Genomic DNA, 22,947 nt, shown 5'->3' with positions numbered 1-22,947 from the left:
GGTTCAAGAGGAATCACCAATGGATATTCCAAGCACGCTCACTCCGGAGGAAGAAGAATGCGAATCACATTTCTGTGCGACTCACACTCGTGATCACACTGGAAGGTACATCGTTCGCATTCCACTCAAGGCACCAGCATCGCTCTTAGGCAATTCACACAAGATTGCTCAAAGATGTCTACAAAGCACTTTGCGACGACTCTCCAAGGATTCAACATACAACCAGCTCTACTTCAAGTTCATGAAAGAGTACGAAGAATTAGGACACATGGTAAAGGCTCAAAATCACCAAAGAATTTCATCAAGAGAGGCTGAGAACGTTGGGCCTGATGGGGAGATGACCTTGGCACATGATGCTTCGGCATCAGGAGGGTTGAGGGTCTCTTCTGACGGTTCAACACCTCAGACCTCTGCTCATCTTCAACCATATTATCTGCCTCACCATGGAGTTCTACGTCTCGACAGTTCAACAACGAAGCTCAGGGTTGTATTCAACGGATCAAAAGCTACGACATCAGGCAATCAGTCAACGATTTAATGCATACTGGTGCTAATTTGCTCTTGAATGTTACAGATGTTCTAATTTGGCTTCGCCATTATCACCACATTTTTGCCACAGACATCACAAAAATGTATCGCCAGGTAGCAGTTCACAAGGATGATTGGGATCTCCAGCGAATCCTTTGGATCGATGAAGACCGCAATGTCATCCCTTACCAGCTCACAACTGTCACGTACGGTACAAAGGCGGCTCCCTTCCTGGCGACACGAGCACTCATGCAACTTGTTCACGATGAGGGTCATCGATTCCCTCTGGCAACGCCTTCGCTCACACATGGCAGATATGTGGACGATATCTTTGGAGGAGCAGACTCAATCTCGGAACTTGTGGAGGTCGCTCAACAGCTGATTGCATTGTGCAACGCGGGCGGATTTCCACTCGCAAAATGGCATGCGACTCACCCAGATCTTCTACGGGCTGTTTCGTCATCCACACAATCGTCAGCTCCCATATCATTTGACGACTGCACTACCAAATTACTCGGAATTCAATGGATGCCTCAAACCGACAATTTTGGCTTTTCATCCACGATCACAGATCAACCAAGTAAGTGCTCAAAACGCCTCGTATTGTCCGAAGTGGCTCGGATATTTGATCCATTAGGTTTCGTCTCACCGGTAATAGTACGAGCAAAAATGCTATTACAAGAACTCTGGCTACACAAAATCAATTGGGACGATCCATTACCGTCTCAAATTGTATCACGATGGTTCATCATCAGAGAAGATCTCAACAGCTTGGCCAAGCTATCGATCCCAAGGTGGTTCAACACATGGAACAATTCAACTGTAGAAATTCATGGATTCTCTGATGCTTCTCAACTTGCCATGGCAGCAGTGATTTACATCACTGTCAGCTCTCCGTCCAACGACTCAATGACGTCACTTGTCTGCTCCAAGACAAAGGTTGCACCACTGAAGAGGCTCACAATACCAAGATTGGAGTTGTCTGCAGCACTTCTATTGGCAAAACTCACAAAATATGTTCAATCAACGCTCAAGGTGAAGATCCATGCAACGCACCTGTGGACGGACTCTCAAGTTTCGCTCATATGGATCAAATCGCAAGCATCACGTTGGAAGGATTATGTTCGGAACAGAGTCATTCAGATCCAAGCACTCACTCCAAATGCGCATTGGAGGCATGTTCCAGGTACTTCTAATCCAGCCGACTGTGCTTCCCGAGGCATTTCGACAGATCAACTTCAACGATTCGAGCTTTGGTGGAAAGGTCCTCCATGGATGGCTCGAAATCAAGATCATTGGCCAGAGCAAAAGGAATTCTCAACTTTAACCAGCGAGCTCGAAGTGAGACCCAATGTCTCACTCTTTGCTTCAGCTCAAAAGCTAAGTTATCATTGGGATCTCATTTACAAATATTCATCTCTTATTAAGCTGTATAGACTGACTGCACTTTGTTTCAGGTTTGCCTTACGGCTTAAGAGAAAGCTCGAAACTCCTCCTGTGATCATCATACCATCCTGCGACATGGAGAAGGCGCAGCTCTTCTGGACTCACGCGACTCAACACTTGTATTTCACCAGCGAAATCAAGACGCTCAACTCAGGCTCAACCCTGCCTGCAACTCACCCCTTCAGTCGCCTCACCGCCTTCATCGATTCGCAGGGAACAATACGAGTAGGAGGAAGACTCACAAATACAGCGCTCAGCAGGGATGAAAAACATCCAGCGATCCTCCCACGGGACACTCACCTGTCGAAGATCATCATTGAAGATGCTCACAAGCGAACATTTCACGGAGGAACGCAGCTCACGCTCGCATACATTCGACAACGGTACTGGATCATCGGTGGCAGAGCTCCTGTAAAATCTCACATTTTGAGATGTGTCGTGTGTGCTCGTCAGAGGGGGATTCGTGCTCGTCAGATGATGGGTCAACTACCTCTCTGTCGAGTCACACCATCACGACCATTCGCTCACACCGGTGTCGATTATGCAGGACCGATCACAATGAAAAATTCAAAGGGAAGAGGCTCGAAAACAATCAAAGGATGGATCTGCGTGTTCGTATGTTTCTCCTCATCAGCTGTTCACCTCGAGGTTGTCAGCGATTACTCAACCGAGGGATTTCTGGCAGCCTACAGAAGATTCTCATCACGAAGAGGGATCGCTCACAAGTTGTACTCTGACTGTGGTACAAATTTCATTGGAGCACAGGCAGAGCTCAAACGCCTGTTCACGTCAAGTTCACAGGAGCACCGACAGATCGCATCGATTCTGTCAGCTGACAGCACTCAATGGATGTTCAACCCACCAGCTGCTCCTCACATGGGAGGAAAATGGGAAGCTGTGGTGAAATCAATCAAGTACCATCTCAGGAGAACAATTGGTGAGCTCTTACTAACATTCGAAGAGTTTTCCACTCTCCTCACACAGATCGAAGCGGTGCTCAACTCAAGACCATTGGAGCCGCTCAGTGACGATCCCGACGACATCTCTGCGCTCACCCCAGGACACTTCCTCATCGGTTCAGCGCTCAACACGATACCAGAACCATCACTGCTCGACGTCTCACCAGGCAGATTGTCGAAATGGCAACTGATCCAGCAAAGGGTTCAACACTTCTGGTCTCAGTGGTCTCGACACTACCTGCAGAGACTGCAATCGATCTCAAAGTGGCATCATCCATCGAACGACATCAAGACAGGCTCGTTGGTGCTGCTCACGAACGAGCATCTTCCACCGAGCAAGTGGCCACTCGCAAGAGTGACCGAAGTTCACCCCGGCAAGGATGCCCTCACCAGGGTTGCAACCGTGAAGACTGCAACCACGACTCTCGTCAGACCGATCACCAAGCTTGTCATCCTGCCTGTTCACCATCAAGCTGAGCTCACCTCTGCAGAAACATCATCAACGAGTTGCTGATGGCGGGCGGAAATGTTTGAGAATCCGCTCAGCCATGATGGCGCTCACGGTCGATCGATTTATCGATCGGGAGTCGACCATCTAGGTAACGCGTGAGCAGGGGTCTTCTCGCCGGCTCGCGCGCAACGACGCCATTATTGATCATCGATCACCACGGCTCAGTCAAGTGCTCAGCAGTTTTTGTTCACCCGATCAAAGTTCGAAAGTGCAAATCACCAACGTTCAGTTCACCAGTTCAACTACCGCTCTGAATCCTCAGCGATCGTGCAAGCTACAGGATTCCCAGGTAATGTTCATTTACAAGATAATTCATTGTACACGCGAGCCGCCAACCACGTGTCGATCACGCACACGATCACGGGCACCATCACAGCAGCGGGCTGAATTAATATAATTAACGGCGCTGAGAAGCTCGCTGTTTGCATTTTATAAACGCATTGCTCAGTTAAGAACGATCAAGGTGACAGATCAATTCTATATTTTGTATGTATCAAATTCACACCGACTCATTGTAATTGTAAAATCATATCAGACAGTTCATTTTCTTGTGTATCATAATTCAAGGCGGATCATTGTACGATCAAAATCATTGTCAAATCATCGTGTTCACCACAATTTTTATCATTGACTCAAATAAATCAATTTGTGAAACCGACCCAGCAAGTGTAAAATTCTTTCCCAGCGCAATCCATCCAGGATTTCCACCATTCCTGAACAGTACTCTTAAATAATAGAATAGTTGTAGCGAGGCATGTAAATATAATTGAAGAAAATATGAAATGTATAGGCTTAGATGAAAATGAATATGATGAAGAAGATAAAGAAAGCAGTATTGAGAACACTGATGATGAATGGGCGGAAGCAAACGATAAAAGTGAATCCGATTCAAGCCTAGATAAAACAATAATTGAAATGAACGAAAATCAAGAAGATAAAGCAAAAGATGAACATGAAAATGACTTGAGAAGGTCAAAGCGAGACAGAAAGCAAACAAAAAAAATACGACGATTATTATGTGTATAACAGTTGCATCTATGTAAATTATTGTAGTGCGGATACACCAAGTACATATGAAGAAGCCATGGAAAGTAATGAGAGTAGAAATTGGATTCAAGCTATGGATAAAGAAATGAAATGTTTAAATATAAATAAGACTTGGAAGTTAGTAGAACATGTGAAAGGCAAAAGAGTTTTAGACGTTAAGTGGGTGTATACGAGAAAATCTGGTAATATCTACAAGGCTAGACTTGTTGTAAGAGGATATCAGCAAACAGAAATGGTGGATGATACATATTCACCTGTTGCAAGAATGCAAACATTAAAGGTTCTATTAGCATATTGCTGTCAAGAAGGTTTAATAATAGAACAATTAGATGTAGAAACGGCATTTTTGAATAGTGTAATAAGTTCTGAAGTATATGTAAATTAACCTAAAGGATACGAGGATGGTACAAATAAAGTATGTAGGTTGCAAAAGGCTTTATATGGACTAAAGGAGAGTCCTCGAGCTTGGTATAATTGTTTTGATAATTTTATAACAACACTGGGTTTTAAGAAAAGTAAGTTAGATTATTGTTTATATGTATATGTTGGTTGAAGAAAAAGATATTATATATGTAATTGTATTTGTGGATGACTTATTAATCTGCGGTAGAAGTAAGAAGAAAATTGAAAAGCTAAAGGGACAATTATCAAGTAGGTTTAAGATGAACATATTTAAGATAAGCATAGAATATAATTGCGATAAACATGAAATGAGACTAAGCCAAAGAAATTATATAGAATCACTATTCAGAAAATACAATTTACAAAACAGCAAACTCTATAACACACCTATGGAAGTAAATTTAAAGGTTGAAAAATCCGATACATGCGAAAAGAATATTTGGTATAGAAATTTAATTGGTGCGTTATTGTATATAAGTGCAGGGACTAGACCTGATATAAGCTATAGTGTAAATTATTTAAGCAGGTTCCAGAACTGTTATAATGAGACACATTACAAATACGGTTTGAGAATATTAAAATACTTATTTTACTAAAGATTTGCAACTGAATTATAAAAGAAATGAAAATTGTGAAATATTGGACTGTTATGTCGATGCGGACTGGGCAGGTGATTGTACGGATAGAAAGTCAACGTCAGGATATGTGATTAGATTGTTTGGAAATGTGGTATATTGGAAATCGCGAAAACAGAAATGCGTAACAAAAGCGTCAACATTTGCGGAATATGTAGCTTTATCGGAGGCTCTAAGTGAATTAAAGTTTATAATAGAATTAGTTAAGGCATTTAATGTGAATATAACGAAAGCGATAAAAGTATTCGAAGATAACTCAGGAGTCGTAAATATAGCTAAGTATGGGAACTTCACGAAGAACTCTAAACATATCGAAGTTCATTATCATTATATAAATGAACTAGTTAAAGAAGGTATTATTGATATAATTAAAATTAATTCAGATGATAATATTGCGGACATCCTCACTAAATCTTTAGGCAGGCAAAAACTTGAAAAGTTTAGATATTCAATGAATATAAACTAATAAGTACAATATAAATGTAAGGATGTGTGTTGGTATATGTATACATTTCTATTAATTTCTGTGTTCTATGGTTTTGTAACGGCTTCTACTGCGACAAGGTTCTTTTGTTTTAAAGGTTCGTTTGTTTGCCGAGGTGAAGAAGGGTTTCTATTCTGTTCCTTTTTATATATATTAACTTTCTTTAATATTAAGTAATATTTATCTATACCTACAATAAAATATATTCAAACATTCATATATCTAGTGTTATTTTAATAATGATATTAAAATTACAGGCGAGACACATGAAATACATCTAACTGGATTCGAACAGGTCTTTCAAAGATTCGCGCAACACAACTTACGTGTAAATAAAGAAAAGTCGGTAATTTTTGCTGATAGAATGGATTACTGCGGCTATACAATTGACGAAAACGGAATATACAAAATGCAAAAGTAAAATTGACGAAGTGGTAAATACAAGCCGGCCTACAAACAAAAGTCAATTACAATCTTTTATCGGGCTAATAAACTACTACGGGGATTTCTGCCAAATCTAAGCACTGTTTTACAACCGCTATATAGACTGCTATAAAAAAACGTTACATTTGATTGGAATGAAAAATGCGAAGAAGCTTTTACATCGACTAAAGAACTTATTTGTGCGCCTAGAGTACTAGCACGGGGTGGGCGCGGTTTTATCTCATGAGTATCCTGACGGATCAGAAAGGCCAATCAAATTCGCGTCTAAAACTCTGAGTAGCACGTAGAGGAAATACTCTCAAATAGTAGATAAAGAGGCGTACAGCATTATCTTCGGCATACAAAAATATTATCAATACTTATACGGCCGCAGATTCACGTTATTTACCGATCATAAACCACTGCTACAAATTGTCAACCCTAACAAAGCATTGCCGGCATTAACCACTACCGGTATGCAACACTATGCAATCTATTTGCAAGCCTTCGACTTTGACATAAAATACAAAAAAAGCAAATCGCGTGCAAATGCTAACGCTATGTCACGCTTACCGGGAAACTTAGAACAATTAAATAATGACAACAATACAGTAGATACCGCCGATATATTCGAGTTAAAACGATTAGAAGCGTTACAAATAAATATTTCTCGATTGGCCGCCGAAACAAAGAAAGACAAAAATCTAAATATCCTATTACAAGCATTGACTATCGGGAATACCTTAAACAAAAAGTTACGCTGGAACATACCTCAAGAAGAATTTTCCTTACAAAATGGATGCATAGTGCGTGGTTGGCGGGTAATCGTGCCTCAGACCATGCAACGCGAAATACTGACTGAATTGCACACCGGATATTTCGGTATTAAGCGAATGAAACAGCTGGCGCATAATTACTGTTGGTGGAATGGCATTGATACGGACATTACCACAATCTCTCAAAACTGTGTAAATTGTTTACAATTAAGCAAAAATCCACCAAAAGTAAATACGTGCAAATGGCCAAAGTCGAAGGCGCCATTCGAAAGAGTACATATCGATTATGCGGGTCCAATGAATAATAACCACTTTTTCATACTCATCGTCAGAGACTCATACACGAGATGGCCAGAAGTATACGCGACAAAAGATATGACGACAAAAACTACGATTAGAATATTGCGGGAAATATTTGCGAGATTCGGAATACCAAAAGTACTTGTAAGCGACAATGGTCGCCAATTCATTGCCCATGAATTCCAACAATTTTTGAAGAAAAGCTTAGCGAAAAGATACGTGCTGTTACGAGCCGGAGGGGGCGGCTGTGTAGCCGGAGCTTAATCTCGGTTATAGTATTTATTAATGGCTTAACCAGTGTTGTTATTAACACTGGGAGCCTAAGGAAGTAACCGTGGAGACGAACCTACGTATTGCTAACGAAGAGAGCTCCAGGAGGTTGGTTACAGTGGACGAACCTACGTATGGCTAACGTAGGGAGCCACAGGAAAGGTGAAGACGTGAGGACGAACCTACGTATGGCTAACGTAGGGAGCTTCAGGAGTGTGATATGCGGACGAACCTACGTATGGCTAACGTAGGGAGCCGCAGGAAATGTTAGTATTAGATCTCGTAACTTGATTAATGTACCTCGAGCGGTAAAGGTACACCTTAGTGGGTTTCTGGACTAGTCAATATAATTGGACAATAGTAGATATGTTAAAATAATATGAGTATATTCTCTATTCCGGGACCTCACAATTGTTGTGTGTAATTGTCGCGGTGTTCAATGAATTAAACTCTAAGTTACAAGTTTAAATGAGTTGAATAATAAAAAGTTTAGTTTCGATTCCGCGAAGCAAGAATCTAATCCTTCTCGGTTTTCACGAATGCGACCAAACGGGGACGGACTACAACGATCAGAATAATGCTTAACAGCAGACAACGTACTGTATAGTTACTGAGAACTTAAAAGGGACTTGAATACCCGATCTCGCAGAGTTTCCTTGTTGCAGAGATTATTCGTAAGAGAAACGTACTGACGTGTATCGAACTGATTCTAGACTTCAACTAGACCCGAGGTGCCTTTGCCGCCACCCTTTGTATACCCAAAAATTTGGAGTAAAAAGAGTGGTGGGGACGCACTTTACGTTACCCGTAGGACCGCGCCCTTGCTTTGCGTTGGTCTCGAATTTTCCAGAAAACGGTTAGTGCCGGGTGCGCACATCCGATTCCATATAAGGAAATTTTTGAGAAGGGTTTGTAGCACCATATAAGGAAATTTCCGAGAGGGATACGTAACAGTACAAACGCTAAAAAAATCCTTGCGCACGATGAACCCAAATAACGTAGAGGACATAAATACGGCCCTGCAAAGCTTACTCCTGCAGTATAGGACAACACCCCATAGCATCACGAATGAATCACCGGGTGACCTAATGTTCGGGAGAAAACTACGATCACGAATTGATTTTTTACTGCAAACTGATAACACGGATTGTAAGAAAGAATTGGATACTCACGAAACAAAATTTTCGAAAGGGGTCCGAGTCATGGTTCGCGAGTACGATGCTAATAATAAATGGAAATTTGGAAGGATTTACGAGGTTCTTTGCCCACTACATTATTTGGTTCAACTTGACGATGGTAGAATTCAGAAAAGGCACATCGATCAAATGCGGAAAATAAGTCAAGACGTACCGACAATCATACAGCAAGAATCAAAGCCGCGGTACACAGACGCGCCTGCGGGAAGCGATGACAGAACGAGTAGTTCAAGCGAGAACATCGGTTCACCGACTCCTAAGGAAAATGTAAACGTAAATGCGTCCAACACAAGTCCCATCTTGCGTAGGTCCACGAGAATGCGCTAAGTACCTGACCGTTTAATTTATACGTAACTCATATGTTCGCGAATTGCACCTGCGAATGTAAGATTAACGCCGACAATGCATCCTCGTTACACAGGGAGGAGTGTTAAGGCGCTAGAAATACACAATCGCGCACATGTACACACACATGAACACATACACTCTTGCTGACTCTGTACACTCGACGCGAACGAGTAGACCGCTACGAGTCCTCGGCAAAGTCGAACAATACATATATACAATTGTGCCTCGGTTAAAACCGAAAAAATAAACAATTTACAAGCAGTAAGTGACGAGAATCTCATCTTCACCAAAGTTGACAAATTCAAAATTACAAGATCCATTAGAGAAAATAGACCATTACCCATATATCTAGTACCGATAAGCCCTAATAGTAACCTAAATAATTTAAATAATATTAAACATGTCAACAGACATCTAATAAGATGGGAAAAACTAATAAAGAAAGGTGACACACAATGCAAAAGGTGTCAAAGATATGGCCATACAGCAAGCAATGGCCCTGGTGAATGTAAAATTAATCAGAACACGGAAGGACCTAACAAAAAGCTCTTCTGTGTCAACTGTAAATCAGAAGGGCATCCTGCTTCTTACAGGGGCAAATTTAAAGAGTACAAACTTAATATTAAAAACCAATATAGTAAAGTAAATAAAACTGTAGAAAAACTAATAGTTAACCCAGCATTCACCAAGTTATTTGGTTTCTCCAATGTGCACGCAACACATACACCATGGATCCAGGATCAGAAGCAAATAGTTATGTTAGAAGCAAGGACAACCAAAATAGAAAAATCAATAGAAAACATAGCAAGAACAATTGAAGCTACGAATACACAAATAAAACAGCTGGCAGACATGCTAAGAAACTATCAATACATTCAATAGCATATCTTCACAACCATGCAAACTAAAGCTGTTAACAGCAAATGTAAATTCAATAGTAAGTAATACAAAAAAAATTAGCCCTTACATTATTGTTAGACAAACATAAGCCAGACATAGCTCTTCTAAATGAAACACATTTAAAAGAAAGACATACTCTATATTTTAAATACTATAATGTTATCAGATGCGACAGACCAGGAGGTAAAGCAGGAGGAACAGCGATTCTAATAAAAAAGAACTTAAAATATGAAATAGTAGCTAACACTGCAGAAGCAGAATTAATAGAAACTACAGCAATAAGTCTCAATATAGCAAACAACAATAAGTTAATATTGGTAGCCGTCTATGCTAGGAAGGGGCCTACACAAAAATTCAGATCAGATCTTGACAAATTGTTCGACAAACTAAATTTGATATCACAGTCAAATTATTATATTGTTGCAGGAGACTTCAATGCAAAGCATATGAAGTGGGCAAACAGGATAAATGATGAGAGAGGTATAAACCTCCTGGATTGGTTAGAAAAAAACGATATCAAATACAGACTACAACTCCATCACTCAAGGACACCTTCATTCCCTAGAAACGCATCATACATCGACTTAGTTTTGTCAGACGCGAGGTTAGAAATTCTAAATGGCATCAACAATAAACTCCCCACGATATAGTTAGAAAGCGACCACACAGCAATCATAGCAGAAGTGAAAATACAAAGCCAGAATATATTAACAACAAACGATGCAGTAGGCACATACTGTTATCCCAAAGCAAAATGGGATAAATTCCAACAAATTCTGCAATCATGCGACCATAGAAAAAGACATGAACCTCTCAATAGCACAGACAGAAGAACAAATACTTAATATCCAACAAAAAATAACAGAAGCCATGGATCAGGCAATACCTAAAAACAAACCCCAAAATGCAACTGATAAGTACACACCAAGAAAATAAAACAGCTAATCCAGAACAAATTACAGCTCATCTCAGTAATCAGGAAACTCCATAGATCAAAGAATTGAAACATATTATATTTTTGTATACGACATATTAAAAAATATTTTACAACGATAGCTCGTTCGCGCTGGAGTTTTATACTAATTAGGTGGCAGATAACGCTTACAGATTTTTTGATGTGTTGAAGGACAACTTCTTCGTATTGTAGGCGGATATTCCTCCTCTCTTTGTCTCCGCCACGCCGTTGTCTCGGCTCGGCCACTTCTTTGTAGATTCGTCCAAAATGGTGGTACAATACTTTAAATTGTTACGGTTAGCAGGTGTAGGAATATGACGTCAGATCCAAGCGCCAGGTGGTATGGTTGTAAGGGGGCCCCGTCTAACAAAGGTGAATCGAGAATGTTCGAGAGTTGCGCAGGATAGACATGTGCGATGTTAAAGTTATATTTCTACTTATGTCATTTATTTCATATACCTTTCTAAAAATACAAATATATATCATTTAAGTCCTATAATGGTTCAATTGATAGCAGAGCGTGGTTTAGTGGTGGAAACGTGCAAGAAAACTTGAGGTTAGAAAAGGCACGTGGCGAGAATAGACAAAAATGGCTGAGTCAAGCTTTTACGGTAAAAGTATAGATTTATTAAACGAAAAGAATTACTATGTGTGAGCTCTAAAAGTACGCACGATACTTCCAGCAAAAAAGCTTTACCATGATGTAAAAGAAAATGGAGAGCCACCGGAATCGGAAAATTCTGAATCCGAAGAAGGAAAGGCGAGGCAAAAATGGGAAGCTAAAAATGATGAGGCGTTTGGATTAATTATTACCACACTGTCAGATGAACAAGCTGGACAATTTCTAAATGAAACGAAACCAAAGGTAATCTGGGAAAAGCTGAGAAAAATCCATGAAGTTAACGTAGAAGATAAGAAAATAGATATTGGATTAGAGTTGAAGAACATTAAGATGGATAGACACGATTCAGCCACAGAATATATAACGAGGGCAAGAAATATAGCCTCAAAAAGTGCAACAATAGGCTGTCCGATTAAACCCAGAGAAATAAGTTATCATGTGATCCGAGGTATACATCCCAAATTTGAGAAAATTGCAGCAGTGCTGAGGACTCAAAGAGATATCGACTTAGATGACATGATAAAATAATTTTTAACAACAAAAAAATCCGACTTCGAAATGCACTAAAAAGTGTAAAATAATTTCTATTTCATTTATACCAATATTCCATAACTATTAATAATATCTACTTAATCGTTAAATAGGATACCAAATACATTTCAAAGAACGAAACCTTTTCATCTCGTAGAGTATGTCTCCCGATTGGTCCCGTTAAAAAAACATTTTGAATTTTTTCTATTCGAACAATTTTTATTGCAAAAAACGTACTGTTTCATGTACGTTCAGTGTATGTCCACTGATTACTCCGAGATGGATGCACCAATCGAAACGAAACCTTTTGCATCTTGTAGAGTATTTCTCCCGATTGGTCCCGCAAAAAAATTTTTGTATTTTTTGTAATACTTCATTTATATCTTTCGGCGTTTACGCTGTAGGGAATGTGCCGATTGCGGTGCAACCTTTCACATTTAGTAGGATATACAGGATGTCACGCGACTACCTCGACAGCCGAAGAGGGTTGATTGCTAAGGTGATTCTAAACAACTTTTTCCTTTGCCAAAATGTTGGTTAAGGCTTGATTTTCGAATTATTAACAAAAAACACCGATCAATCCTAGTGTGTATAGCGCGCGGTCTCAGGGACTGTAGTGTCGGCTACGAAAACCGGGCCTGACGTAGGTCGCAAAAGAACGGCTTGATACCCCGTTGGCATAGCACAATAAAAAAACTGAACTGGTAGAACACTTTTAATCATTGTTTAAAATGAATACGGAAGCTAATCTCTTGTCGCCTGTCATAATGTAAAAAAGGAAATTTTAAGCATTCTAAACAACAAATAAAAATGTTTGAAATGGAATAATTAATAAACGTTTGAATTGGAGGCTACGTTCATAATGAAAAATTTGGAAACAATTTAAATGAAACTTACCCATTCGTTTCTAAATTAACCTGCTACCCTGAAAGCAGATAATTCCCTAATCGTATTTAATTAGTAAAAGGTGAGGCGTTCGTAGGTTATATTGAGAGTCGAAGTATTTTAGAAATTTAAAATTGAGATATGGAAGACCGTAATTTTGTTACGTCGCGAGCGAGATACGGCGCGCGACGTACAAAATTAAGAAAAATTGAAAATTAATTTATTCGGTTATTGATTCTATTAATTTTTGAATGGTTAATACGCGGTTGAGAAAGGTATTAACGCTGCCACCAGTCCTAATCATATTGGACGATGTTAGGTCAGTAACGATTAGAACAATTTAAAAAGAATCGATAAATTTAAAGTAAGATTCTGGATTTATTGAGTTCGTCAATGCTCTGGTCCCATACAGGCCCCTCGTGTGAATACGTGCAAGAAGGTAGGCGGCATGTTAGGAAACGAAATGAAAAGGGTGTTTGAACGTAAATTATTAGAAACTGAATATAGGTAACAAGTGTATAATTTCGAGAAAAATAATTACGATGAAAAATGGTTAGATAACAAAATGTCCGAGCTGTATGAAATACAAATAAAAGAGAAATTAAAGCGTGTATGTGTTAAACAGTAGAAAACGGATATCTTTTAAAGAGTAAATGCGATGAAATTTATAACTGGAAAAAGTGACAGAAAAGGCAGTAATATTATATGAAAATGATTCGAACTTCGGTGTAGTACTTTACAATAATTTGTAACGATCGAAGAAGAGACGGTCCCAGTTGGATACCTCCAAGACAAGCAGTCTCGTGGGCCGTCTTCGTTTCACGTATAGTTTGGAAATTTTTACGGTAATATTCTTACTTTTGATACCTCGAACTTTGCGTTGGAACGGAACGATCTAGTGGGATACTTCCACGACAAACAGTCTCGTAGATCACCGTTCTGCCTCACTCGACACCAGATTCGTTGTGTTAAAATAAATAGAATAAGCGATTCACCAATTTGATGTAAAATAATATATTTAAATATGATTATCTTTATGTAAATAGCTGTGGTGATGGTCTGGAAATCTGGAAAACCGAAAAAGGATGAGAACTTGTCGCACTCACTACGCGTTCGCGTTTGAGCCTTTATTACGGTGTTCGAAATTACAATACGATCTACGGAAACAACGCGACGCGAAGAAAGGAAATAATTAATTAACGGTCGATTTAAAAACGAAAGAAAATAATAGAATATTGAAAAGTATGAAGAAGATTTTACGTATTCGTATGAGTCTTTGACACGAAAACCGCGAATCGAAACACTCGACACTCTGCCTTGTCACACGAAGGAACTTTGCCGAGCAATCTAATTACACGATTTCGTAGACAACTATGTCTCTACGCGAACACGGGCTCCCCGTCACGTACCTTGCGATTTTTCGACGAAGAGTGATTTGCCTCAGTCAAGCGATCGTGTCTCAGGGTTCGACCCGCGATCGGTACCCCAAAATGGGGACATGATTTGGCAAATCAGGGTACGTATCGAAGGGGAAAGCCCGCACGCATTGCATTATCTAGGCGCGTTTCCCGAGTTCTCATCCCTCCTTGACCTTCCTTCCGACTTTGTCTAACGTCGACTATCTCTCTTTTACTCCTACAGCGCTACATGAATTTCGTGCGTCGCAATTTCTATACCTTCTAGAACATTCGAAATGGCTTCTATTTGATTCTATCCGTTTCTCAATAATCAATGAAGCCTTTATGACGATATTCTGGTGTCGATAAAACGTTTTATTTACGCTATTTATTTACTCTATTCGGCCATTAATTTATTCGACGCATTTCATATTCGAAGTTTGATTTACTACATGCATTTTTCAATTTTCGTGACGAGGGATGTGATGTTTTACTTTTAATAAATTATGGGAGCATTCCATTCGCTTTTTAACGAAGATTCGCGCATATTGAATATATATTAACATTCTAGGAATTTATTTCAGAATATTTCTTGTAAATGCTTGGCAGTTTTTATTGCCTATCCCGAACAATATGTGTTTATGATCCCCGTCGACCGTTGTCTCGAACGTTCTTGAACATTGGCCGACGTTTTCAAATTCCCAGTGGTTGTCACGCAAACCTCGCTTTCCATTCCCATTCAAATCGCTTCATATCATTCAGAACAAATCATTTTCATTCTTTATTGCACTCATTCTCCCGTGGAAGGACCGGCTGACGCATGCTCTACACTCTACAGGTATGAGAGGTATCTGCTTGTAAAGTAAAGCAAAAATCGCATTTTCTTTATTCTGCGCAGTTAAGCTGGGATACCTCCAAGTGCGTCGCACTGCTTAACCGCGCGGCGAAGGATGTTTATGATATCTTTCCTTAACCTTAACGGTTTCAAATTTCTATACATTTTCAATATGTAGTTCCAACGGCAATCGTCCCAAGGAAGATTAATTTGTATTATTTGAAAGAGCCAAATATAGCCTCCTTTGTGTTCCTCGCCTGGGATACTTCCAAGTGCGTCGCACCGACGAGGCACACAAATTAGGTACGCGTCCACTAAGTTGAGACTCCTAAGGATTGGTCGAAGCCAAATGGGCCAGGCTAAGACACCCACACTTATACAGTTGACCCACACGCATTCTCGCTATTCACTCTCTAGGTTACAGCTACTAGTAGAAACTACTACTACTACTACTACTAGACGAGGGTTCGAGGTGAGGAGTAGGAGAAGCGTTTCACACCTCGAGTCTCAACTTAGTAGACGCATACAATACATTAGCTGGTAAACTATTGAAAATAAAATAAAAGAAAAAGAAAAATAGATCTTAGCCACGGTCGGATTATTAAAAATAATCCGGACGTAACAATTTAATACTTAATTATCGGGGTCGAGCTTCCAAATTTAAGAAATAATAAATGTTGGCGAAATTCCCCAAGTCTACGCCGAACGGCGAAGTTGGCAACGAAAATACTTCGTTGGTGCGTCGTTACCGATAGCGGCAGCACCTCCCGGGCCCACTTTGTCCACGCGGTCCCCTCTCCACGCGGAACCGGCACGATCGACGCCATGATCGATTCTTCTTCTTCTTGTACGATCGCTCGACGCGCTACCACGTGCTACGCTGCTCACGCTTTTCGTACAAGCTACATAGTTTTCTGACCACGCGCAGCAGATGTTTTCTGCCTACGCTTTATTCTTTGCCTTCAGTCCACGCGTGTGTTTATTTGCGGTTAAGATTAGTTTAATTAGTTTAAGTGTAAATAGTTGTACAGTTTCAGACCACGCGTGATATTTTGTAAATACTGTTCTTTATTTTCTGTGTTAAATACATTATTATAAGTTTTCGTGATCGTTACGCAGGCGTGTTTTATTCAGTCCTTTCAGACCACGCAACTTTTCCCCGTTCTAGGTCGCTGAGTTTGTAGCTGAGGCCGCCATTTTGAACATAAGGAAGGCGTCCCTTTCGCTGCCGCGGAACCTACACCTGCCCGATTCACAAATCGCAAACCTATCTCTGCCCTGCTTGCGTCAAAAGGAAGTCAAATTAATCTGCTCTATTCCTTGGGCTTCCGGCACCGCCCATTATGTAATAATAAACTATCGGAAGCCGTAGATATGGACGCACAACACACAGAGGCACTGCACAACACGCCGATGGCTATCACCGATTAATTACGCGAAACAACCCGATGCCGGCACTTAATCTGTACACGTGACAGCTATTAACCGTGAAATCGCAACAATTCCGACAAAAAACGCATGCAAAACACGTAAAAAACGAATACATTTGCGGAGCGCACACGCAGCACGTCCGTTCACTTCGAAGGCCCGCTCCGCCCCCGAAGAAACCTAACTTAACCTAATAAATCTGAATAAGTCATTTTTTTTTTTCATTTTTTATTTCCTTATTTTTTTCATTTAAAAAATTTTTTTTGTTCTTAATGTACTCACTAACAAGTTAGTGAGTACAACTTGTTAGTAAAACAGTAAGCATTATAAATACGATAAGTAATACCATAAATGGAAACACAGAAATAATTAACAAAAATTTACAAAATCTTGCAAACACTCTTAGTAAACAAAGTACGCGACTTAACCTCTTCAAAGCCATTATTACCCTTATCACTCAAAAACAACATTTTCTAAATATACTTGAAAAAATTAAAAGATCGTTCGTTTTCTCAGGAGAAGTGTTTGACCTAGAAATACTAACTTATAAACAAGTGTATTTAGAAATATATAAAAGCGCATTTATTACAACTTTATTCTCGAAAAGAATTAATGCTACATTATCATAATTTATTGGATTTTCAGTTTATTCAAGGATCAATCGTAACCGCCCCTAACTCCATTATCTGTACACTTAAAATTCCGATCCTTAACCCTATCGAGTTCTCCCTATTTCAAAGACTTGCTACAATCAACCATAACAATCAAACAGAAATTATAACTACACCATGGAAATTACCAGGAACAACAATCAAATTATTTGCTCATAAATGTCAACTAATATACGATCATGATTATCTATATTACCGAATTGTCGCAGAAGAGATCAGACCAATCCACATCTCAACGAATGTACCTCTAGTATTGGCATATTCGCTATCTAACAACTCGACATTAATATCATGCAATTATCCGATAACTATTGAACACAACAAAAATAATTTTTAACAAAAAAAATCCGACTTCGAAATGCACTAAAAAGTGTAAAATAATTTCTATTTCATTTTTACCAGTATTCCAGCTTTTTACCAGTATTTTTACCAGCTGTTAATAAAATGTACTTAATCGTTAAATAGGATACTAAATACATTTCAACCTTTTCGGAGGCGGCGCAAAATTAAAAACTTTTCTTCTACTAGGAAGATCCTAGTTCAGGCGTCGGCAACCTGTGACAAATGACCCATTTGATAATTTCAAGTAAACCTAAGTCGACCTAAAAAAACAGCACGGGCTCCTGTCAATAGCCCACCAGCACCTGCAGTCTCTACGGAAGTTGGAAATAGATTCCTACTTCTAGGGGGAAATACGGAGAAGGACAATGTCACGCAGATGGAGGAAGACACCCCCAGTATCCCTGAAACCTCTGGAAAACCTGGTAAAGGACCTAAACCTCCACCTATATTCGTTACTGGCTCGTCTTTTAAAGCACTAATAGACTTGGCAAAAAGTATTTGCCCAAGTAAGACTGATTTTTTGATTAAGAAAATTGACAAGGCCAATCATTAAGGACAAACTTGCGGACTGCAAGATCAATTTTTACACTTTTACACCAAAAAGTACTAAACCTAAGTCTATTATCGTTAAGGGCAGTAGAGGTAATTTCTCCTGTGAGGAAATTAAACAGGAGATCAGTGATCACCAACTTTCAAACATTGATGTTATAAGTGTAACCAAATTTATATTTAACAAGAGATATTCTGAAAAATTTCACCACTTAGTGCAATTATCTGCCAACAGCCGGATTCCAGAGCTTTATAAAATAAAAACGTTAGCCTACCAAAAAATTAAATGGGAACAACTACGCAAACCTGCTATATATCAATGCAGGAAATGCCTGCGACTCGGTCATACTAGCAAGAATTGCAACCTGGCCTTCAGGTGTGTGAAATGTGCTCAGACACATGAACCGGGTGCATCTAAAATTACTCAATTGTTGGACAAAGCAGCTCTTAAGTGTGCCAACTGTGGTGAGAATGGGCATCCAGCCTCCTATAAGGGTTGGCCTTTAATTAAATTTGTACTACATCATAAGAAAGAGCAGAAGAGCTCTCTTAGACAGAAGCTAATACGCAATGTCAGGTCTATCTCAACCAGTTTCCGAGGTGGGATCAGATTTTCTGATGCAGTCAAGAGTATCGGTAAAGGAGACGTACCTGGATTGGCGGATTCATTCCGGCGACACCGAGAGCAATCTGGGGAACAACCACGGTTTAACGACAATGAAAGCAGCAGTCATCACACACCATGGAACCCAACAAACCAGGCAGCTTCTGAAGCACCGGCCTGGATTAACAACTTTAAGGCAGACATCGCCTCGTTGGTGTCTAGCCAATTTAGTACCTTAGCGATGCAAATTGCGGCTAACACAGAAAAAATTGAATTTATACTAAATTCCATGTTCGACACAGTGCAAAATGGCGGCCCACACTGAGTTACATTCTATTAATATTGCCGCCATTAACGTAAATTCGTTAGGTGCGCTCCACCGCAGATTGGAATTAATGGACTTCATCCATAAATATAAACATGGCATTTTGTTATTGTCCGAAACTAAGCTGAATTCTAAGCATAAACTCTCCTTCAGAGATCATTATTTAATAAGGAGGGATAGGCCAGGCCCTGGTGGCGGCGGGGATACGGCTATCCTAATTAGCAAAAATATTAGCTTCGAAACTGTTCACCTTCCGTGTGTCGACTCCTTTAAGATCATTGAGTGTACAATAATTAAGTTAACTACTAGTCTGCGGAAAACTCTATTTGTGATGAGCATCTATGCGACAAATGGCAACAGAAGCTTATTCATTGATGAGCTTAATACGCTTTTTCGAGATTTAGATTTAGATAGTATTAACACTTATTACATAATATCGGGAGATCTTAATACTAGATGTAAGCACTGGGGTGACAGAACCTATAATAGTCGGGGTCGTTTCTTTCGACAATGGGAAACATCGTATGAGCAATTATACAAACTCAGGGTTGTCCCTCCCCAATCACCAACCTATAAACCGGCCCAATCGCTTCTCGATGTCTTCCTTACAGACGCCCGCCTGGACACTGGTAGCGATAAGGCAATTACCTTACCCTATGATAGTGACCACCAGGCTATTTCTTTAAAGTTCAACTTTCTAAATGATGCGATGACTTCTTCGGCTGTTACAGTACAATCACAACGTAGAAATTTTAAAGCAACTGATTGGGATAAATTTACTCAAAAACTTGGTCTTAAATATTCAACATGTATCCCTAATGACTGTAATCTTTCCATTGACAAAATTGATCGGGAACTATAATCAATTACAAGTGTCATTAATGAGACTATAGCCGAATTAGTGCCGAAATTTCCTACATCCCGCATTAATAGCATCAAAAAATACCTTAATGGAAAAATACTCCGATTACAGAATAAAAGAAGACGTATTGTCAATATTCTGCATACGCGTATCGAATAATTCCGTCTGCACATTCCCCACTTATTAGGTTAGCTAAAGAAACACTCAAAAATATTTCTTACCGCTTACGTTGTGAATTCAGGCAATGTGCGGAAACCCACTGAAAAAAACTCCTCAGCGCCATTGACCACCGTAAGGCGGAATCCTTTTTTCCAAAAATAAATACTCTTTTACGCCCTAAGCAATCGTCATCTGTTGATGCTATCTGTATGGATATAAATGACACCTCCTTACTCACACGCAGTAACTGTAATCTCAGTAACACCCCAGTCGATAACAATAGATATAGATTCACTAATCCTATAGACAAACTAAATGTTATCGGAGCTCATTATGAGACAATCAACTCTCCTGCAAACTTAAACGCTGACTCTCCTTTCAAACATATAGTGGACGATTCGGCGCAGACCATAAAAATCCAAATTGGAAGACAAAAGACGTCCGGGGTCGACCATCACAACCTTTTCTAAAAGTAATACAGTAATGCTTCGAAATAAGCAAGTGGCTCGGGACCGAACAGTTGCTTATTTCGAAGCAGGTATGCTATTCGGCTTGACTTTGTTCTCGAAACGGGACGATAGAGAACGCGAGAAACGAGTGAGAGATCCGAGGTAGCGGCAAATCATAAAGTGATCGGCCGAGCAGCGATGTTATTTTTTGGACAAGGATAGAATATAGCATGCCCTCTCATTCTCGCACTATGCTTTATTTCGAAGCAAATATACCAGACTGAGAAAGCATTATATATATTCCATCCTTCTTCTACTAACCGATGTCACTGCTCAGTCGAGCGTGAAATTTATTACACTAAACATCGGCTTCGCGCTTTCATGGACCTCTCACTCATTTCTCGTACCTCTCACTTTGCGGGCGACTTGAAACAAAGAAGAGGGGATACGGAGTTGCTTATTTCGAAGCAGAGACCACTTGCTTATTTCGAAGCATTACTGTACCGCTTCTTTCCCCACATTGGATATGGAGTTACAGCCCTTTTGTAGTTCTTTCTCTATTTATTACATTTTAAAGAGACTTCCTAACCAGACCTTTTGTGGTCTTGACAATATCCCGCCCAAAGTTTTGAAGTTCCTGCCCGGAAAAATTATAGCTGCACTGGCGATATTATTCAATAATTGCATCAACCATTGCTACTTTCCAGCAGCTTTGAAATGCGCGAAAGTTTTACCGATTTTAAAAAAAGGTAAAGACCCGAATAATCCTGCCAGCTACAGGCCCATTAGTCTTACTCCATCCTTGAGCAAGGTGTTCGAGGCCCACATTAATAATATTATTTCTCTATTTTGCCGAACCCATAACATCATTTCTCATAACCAATTTGGCTTTAAACATCAACATTCAACTATTCATGCTATACATAAGCTTCTATCTGACGTAAACACCAAGGTTGGCAATAGTTTTTTTTGTTGGGGCGGCCTTTTTGGATCTTGAAAAGGCTTTTGACTCCGTATGGCTAAACGGCCTGCTCTATAAACTCCAGAAGAAGAAGTTTCCAGCCTGGCTAATCCATATGATCTGGAGTATGATCAGTGGTAAGACTTTTGTGACCTCGGATGGCACTAGCATGTCTTTAGAAATTTTTAACATTCTTGAAGGTCTCCAGCAGGGCACAGTTAATTCACCCGTATTATTTAATATTTACTCAAGTGATCCACTGAATCTTTTTGAATTGAACCAACCAGGACAGCCCTCAGTGATCGCTTTTGCTGACGAGTTTGTCGTCTACACAGCCAATACAAAGGTCGAGCAGGTTAGGGATGATTTAGTAGTCATCACAGATAAAATCAACAATTATTTCTTTAATTGGAGCCTTCGCCTCAATCCAGCTAAGTGTGAGACGATGTTATTCCGAAAGCCTCTTGAGCGCCTTTCGACTAAAAATCGTAAAGGCTATAAGGAATTTCACATCTTTACAGCCATCCCTGATTCAAATTCAAGGGCTGTAATTCCCCATAAAAAAATGGTGAAGTATTTAGGCTACCATCTTGATCACCTTCTAAGAGGAAATATTCACATTGAATCGCAAATAATTAAGGCTCGTGCGGCATTCCGTGCCAATCTCAACATTTTCCGTAACAGATATCTAACAACTAGAACAAAAATTATCTTATACCAGTTACTCGTTAGGCCTATTATTTCTTATGCTGCCCCAGAGTGGTGGAATACAAATCATACCATGATGGAGCGTCTACGTCGATTCGAAAGGCAGTGCCTTAGAACTTGTTCTAATTTATATCGTTCAGAGGCCACTGGGTACCTACATCGGATTAGCAATAAGGCGATTTACCAGAAGGCTGATATACCCAGAATCGACTCGTTTCTAATCAACCTCACTAGAAATTACTATAGCAAACTACCAGATAGCAGTAACCCTGTAATAAAAGCCCTCACGCAAACTTCTCCAGCCAGCTGCAGGCGACAACTCGATAATGGATACATTACACCCCAAACATTCACCTATTGTGACAATCTAGGACTTATATAAAATGCTGATAATATACCAATACTTTATCACTGGCGGAGGAATAAAGCAGGCAAACGG

The 22,947-nt window shown here is 39.8% G+C and overlaps 2 protein-coding genes across 2 annotated transcripts; both read left to right on the top strand.

Annotated features, from left to right (window-relative positions):
- The first annotated feature begins 630 nt into the window (after positions 1-630).
- On the top strand, positions 631-3,447 carry LOC123988362. The gene has a single exon (XM_046288170.1). The coding sequence runs from the start codon at positions 631-633 to the stop codon at positions 3,445-3,447; it is 2,817 nt and encodes a 938-aa protein (XP_046144126.1).
- Positions 3,448-6,995: 3,548 nt separating this feature from the next.
- On the top strand, positions 6,996-7,775 carry LOC114881349 (uncharacterized protein K02A2.6-like). Its single transcript, XM_029198111.1, has one exon. It carries the CDS (start codon positions 6,996-6,998, stop codon positions 7,773-7,775), a length of 780 nt encoding a protein of 259 aa, XP_029053944.1.
- Positions 7,776-22,947: the final 15,172 nt, after the last annotated feature.

The sequence above is a fragment of the Osmia bicornis genome, chromosome 12, assembly GCF_907164935.1.
Source record: "Osmia bicornis bicornis chromosome 12, iOsmBic2.1, whole genome shotgun sequence".
Classification (NCBI taxonomy): Eukaryota; Metazoa; Arthropoda; class Insecta; order Hymenoptera; family Megachilidae; genus Osmia; species Osmia bicornis.
Note: the sequence above shows the minus strand (reverse complement) of the source record. Positions and strands in the feature narration are given on the sequence as shown.

Bases quoted from the DNA above. Each gene is read 5' to 3' on its own strand.
- LOC123988362 (XM_046288170.1), top strand. From the start codon at position 631: ATGTATCGCCAGGTAGCAGTTCACAAGGATGATTGGGATCTCCAGCGA.
- LOC114881349 (XM_029198111.1), top strand. From the start codon at position 6,996: ATGTCACGCTTACCGGGAAACTTAGAACAATTAAATAATGACAACAAT.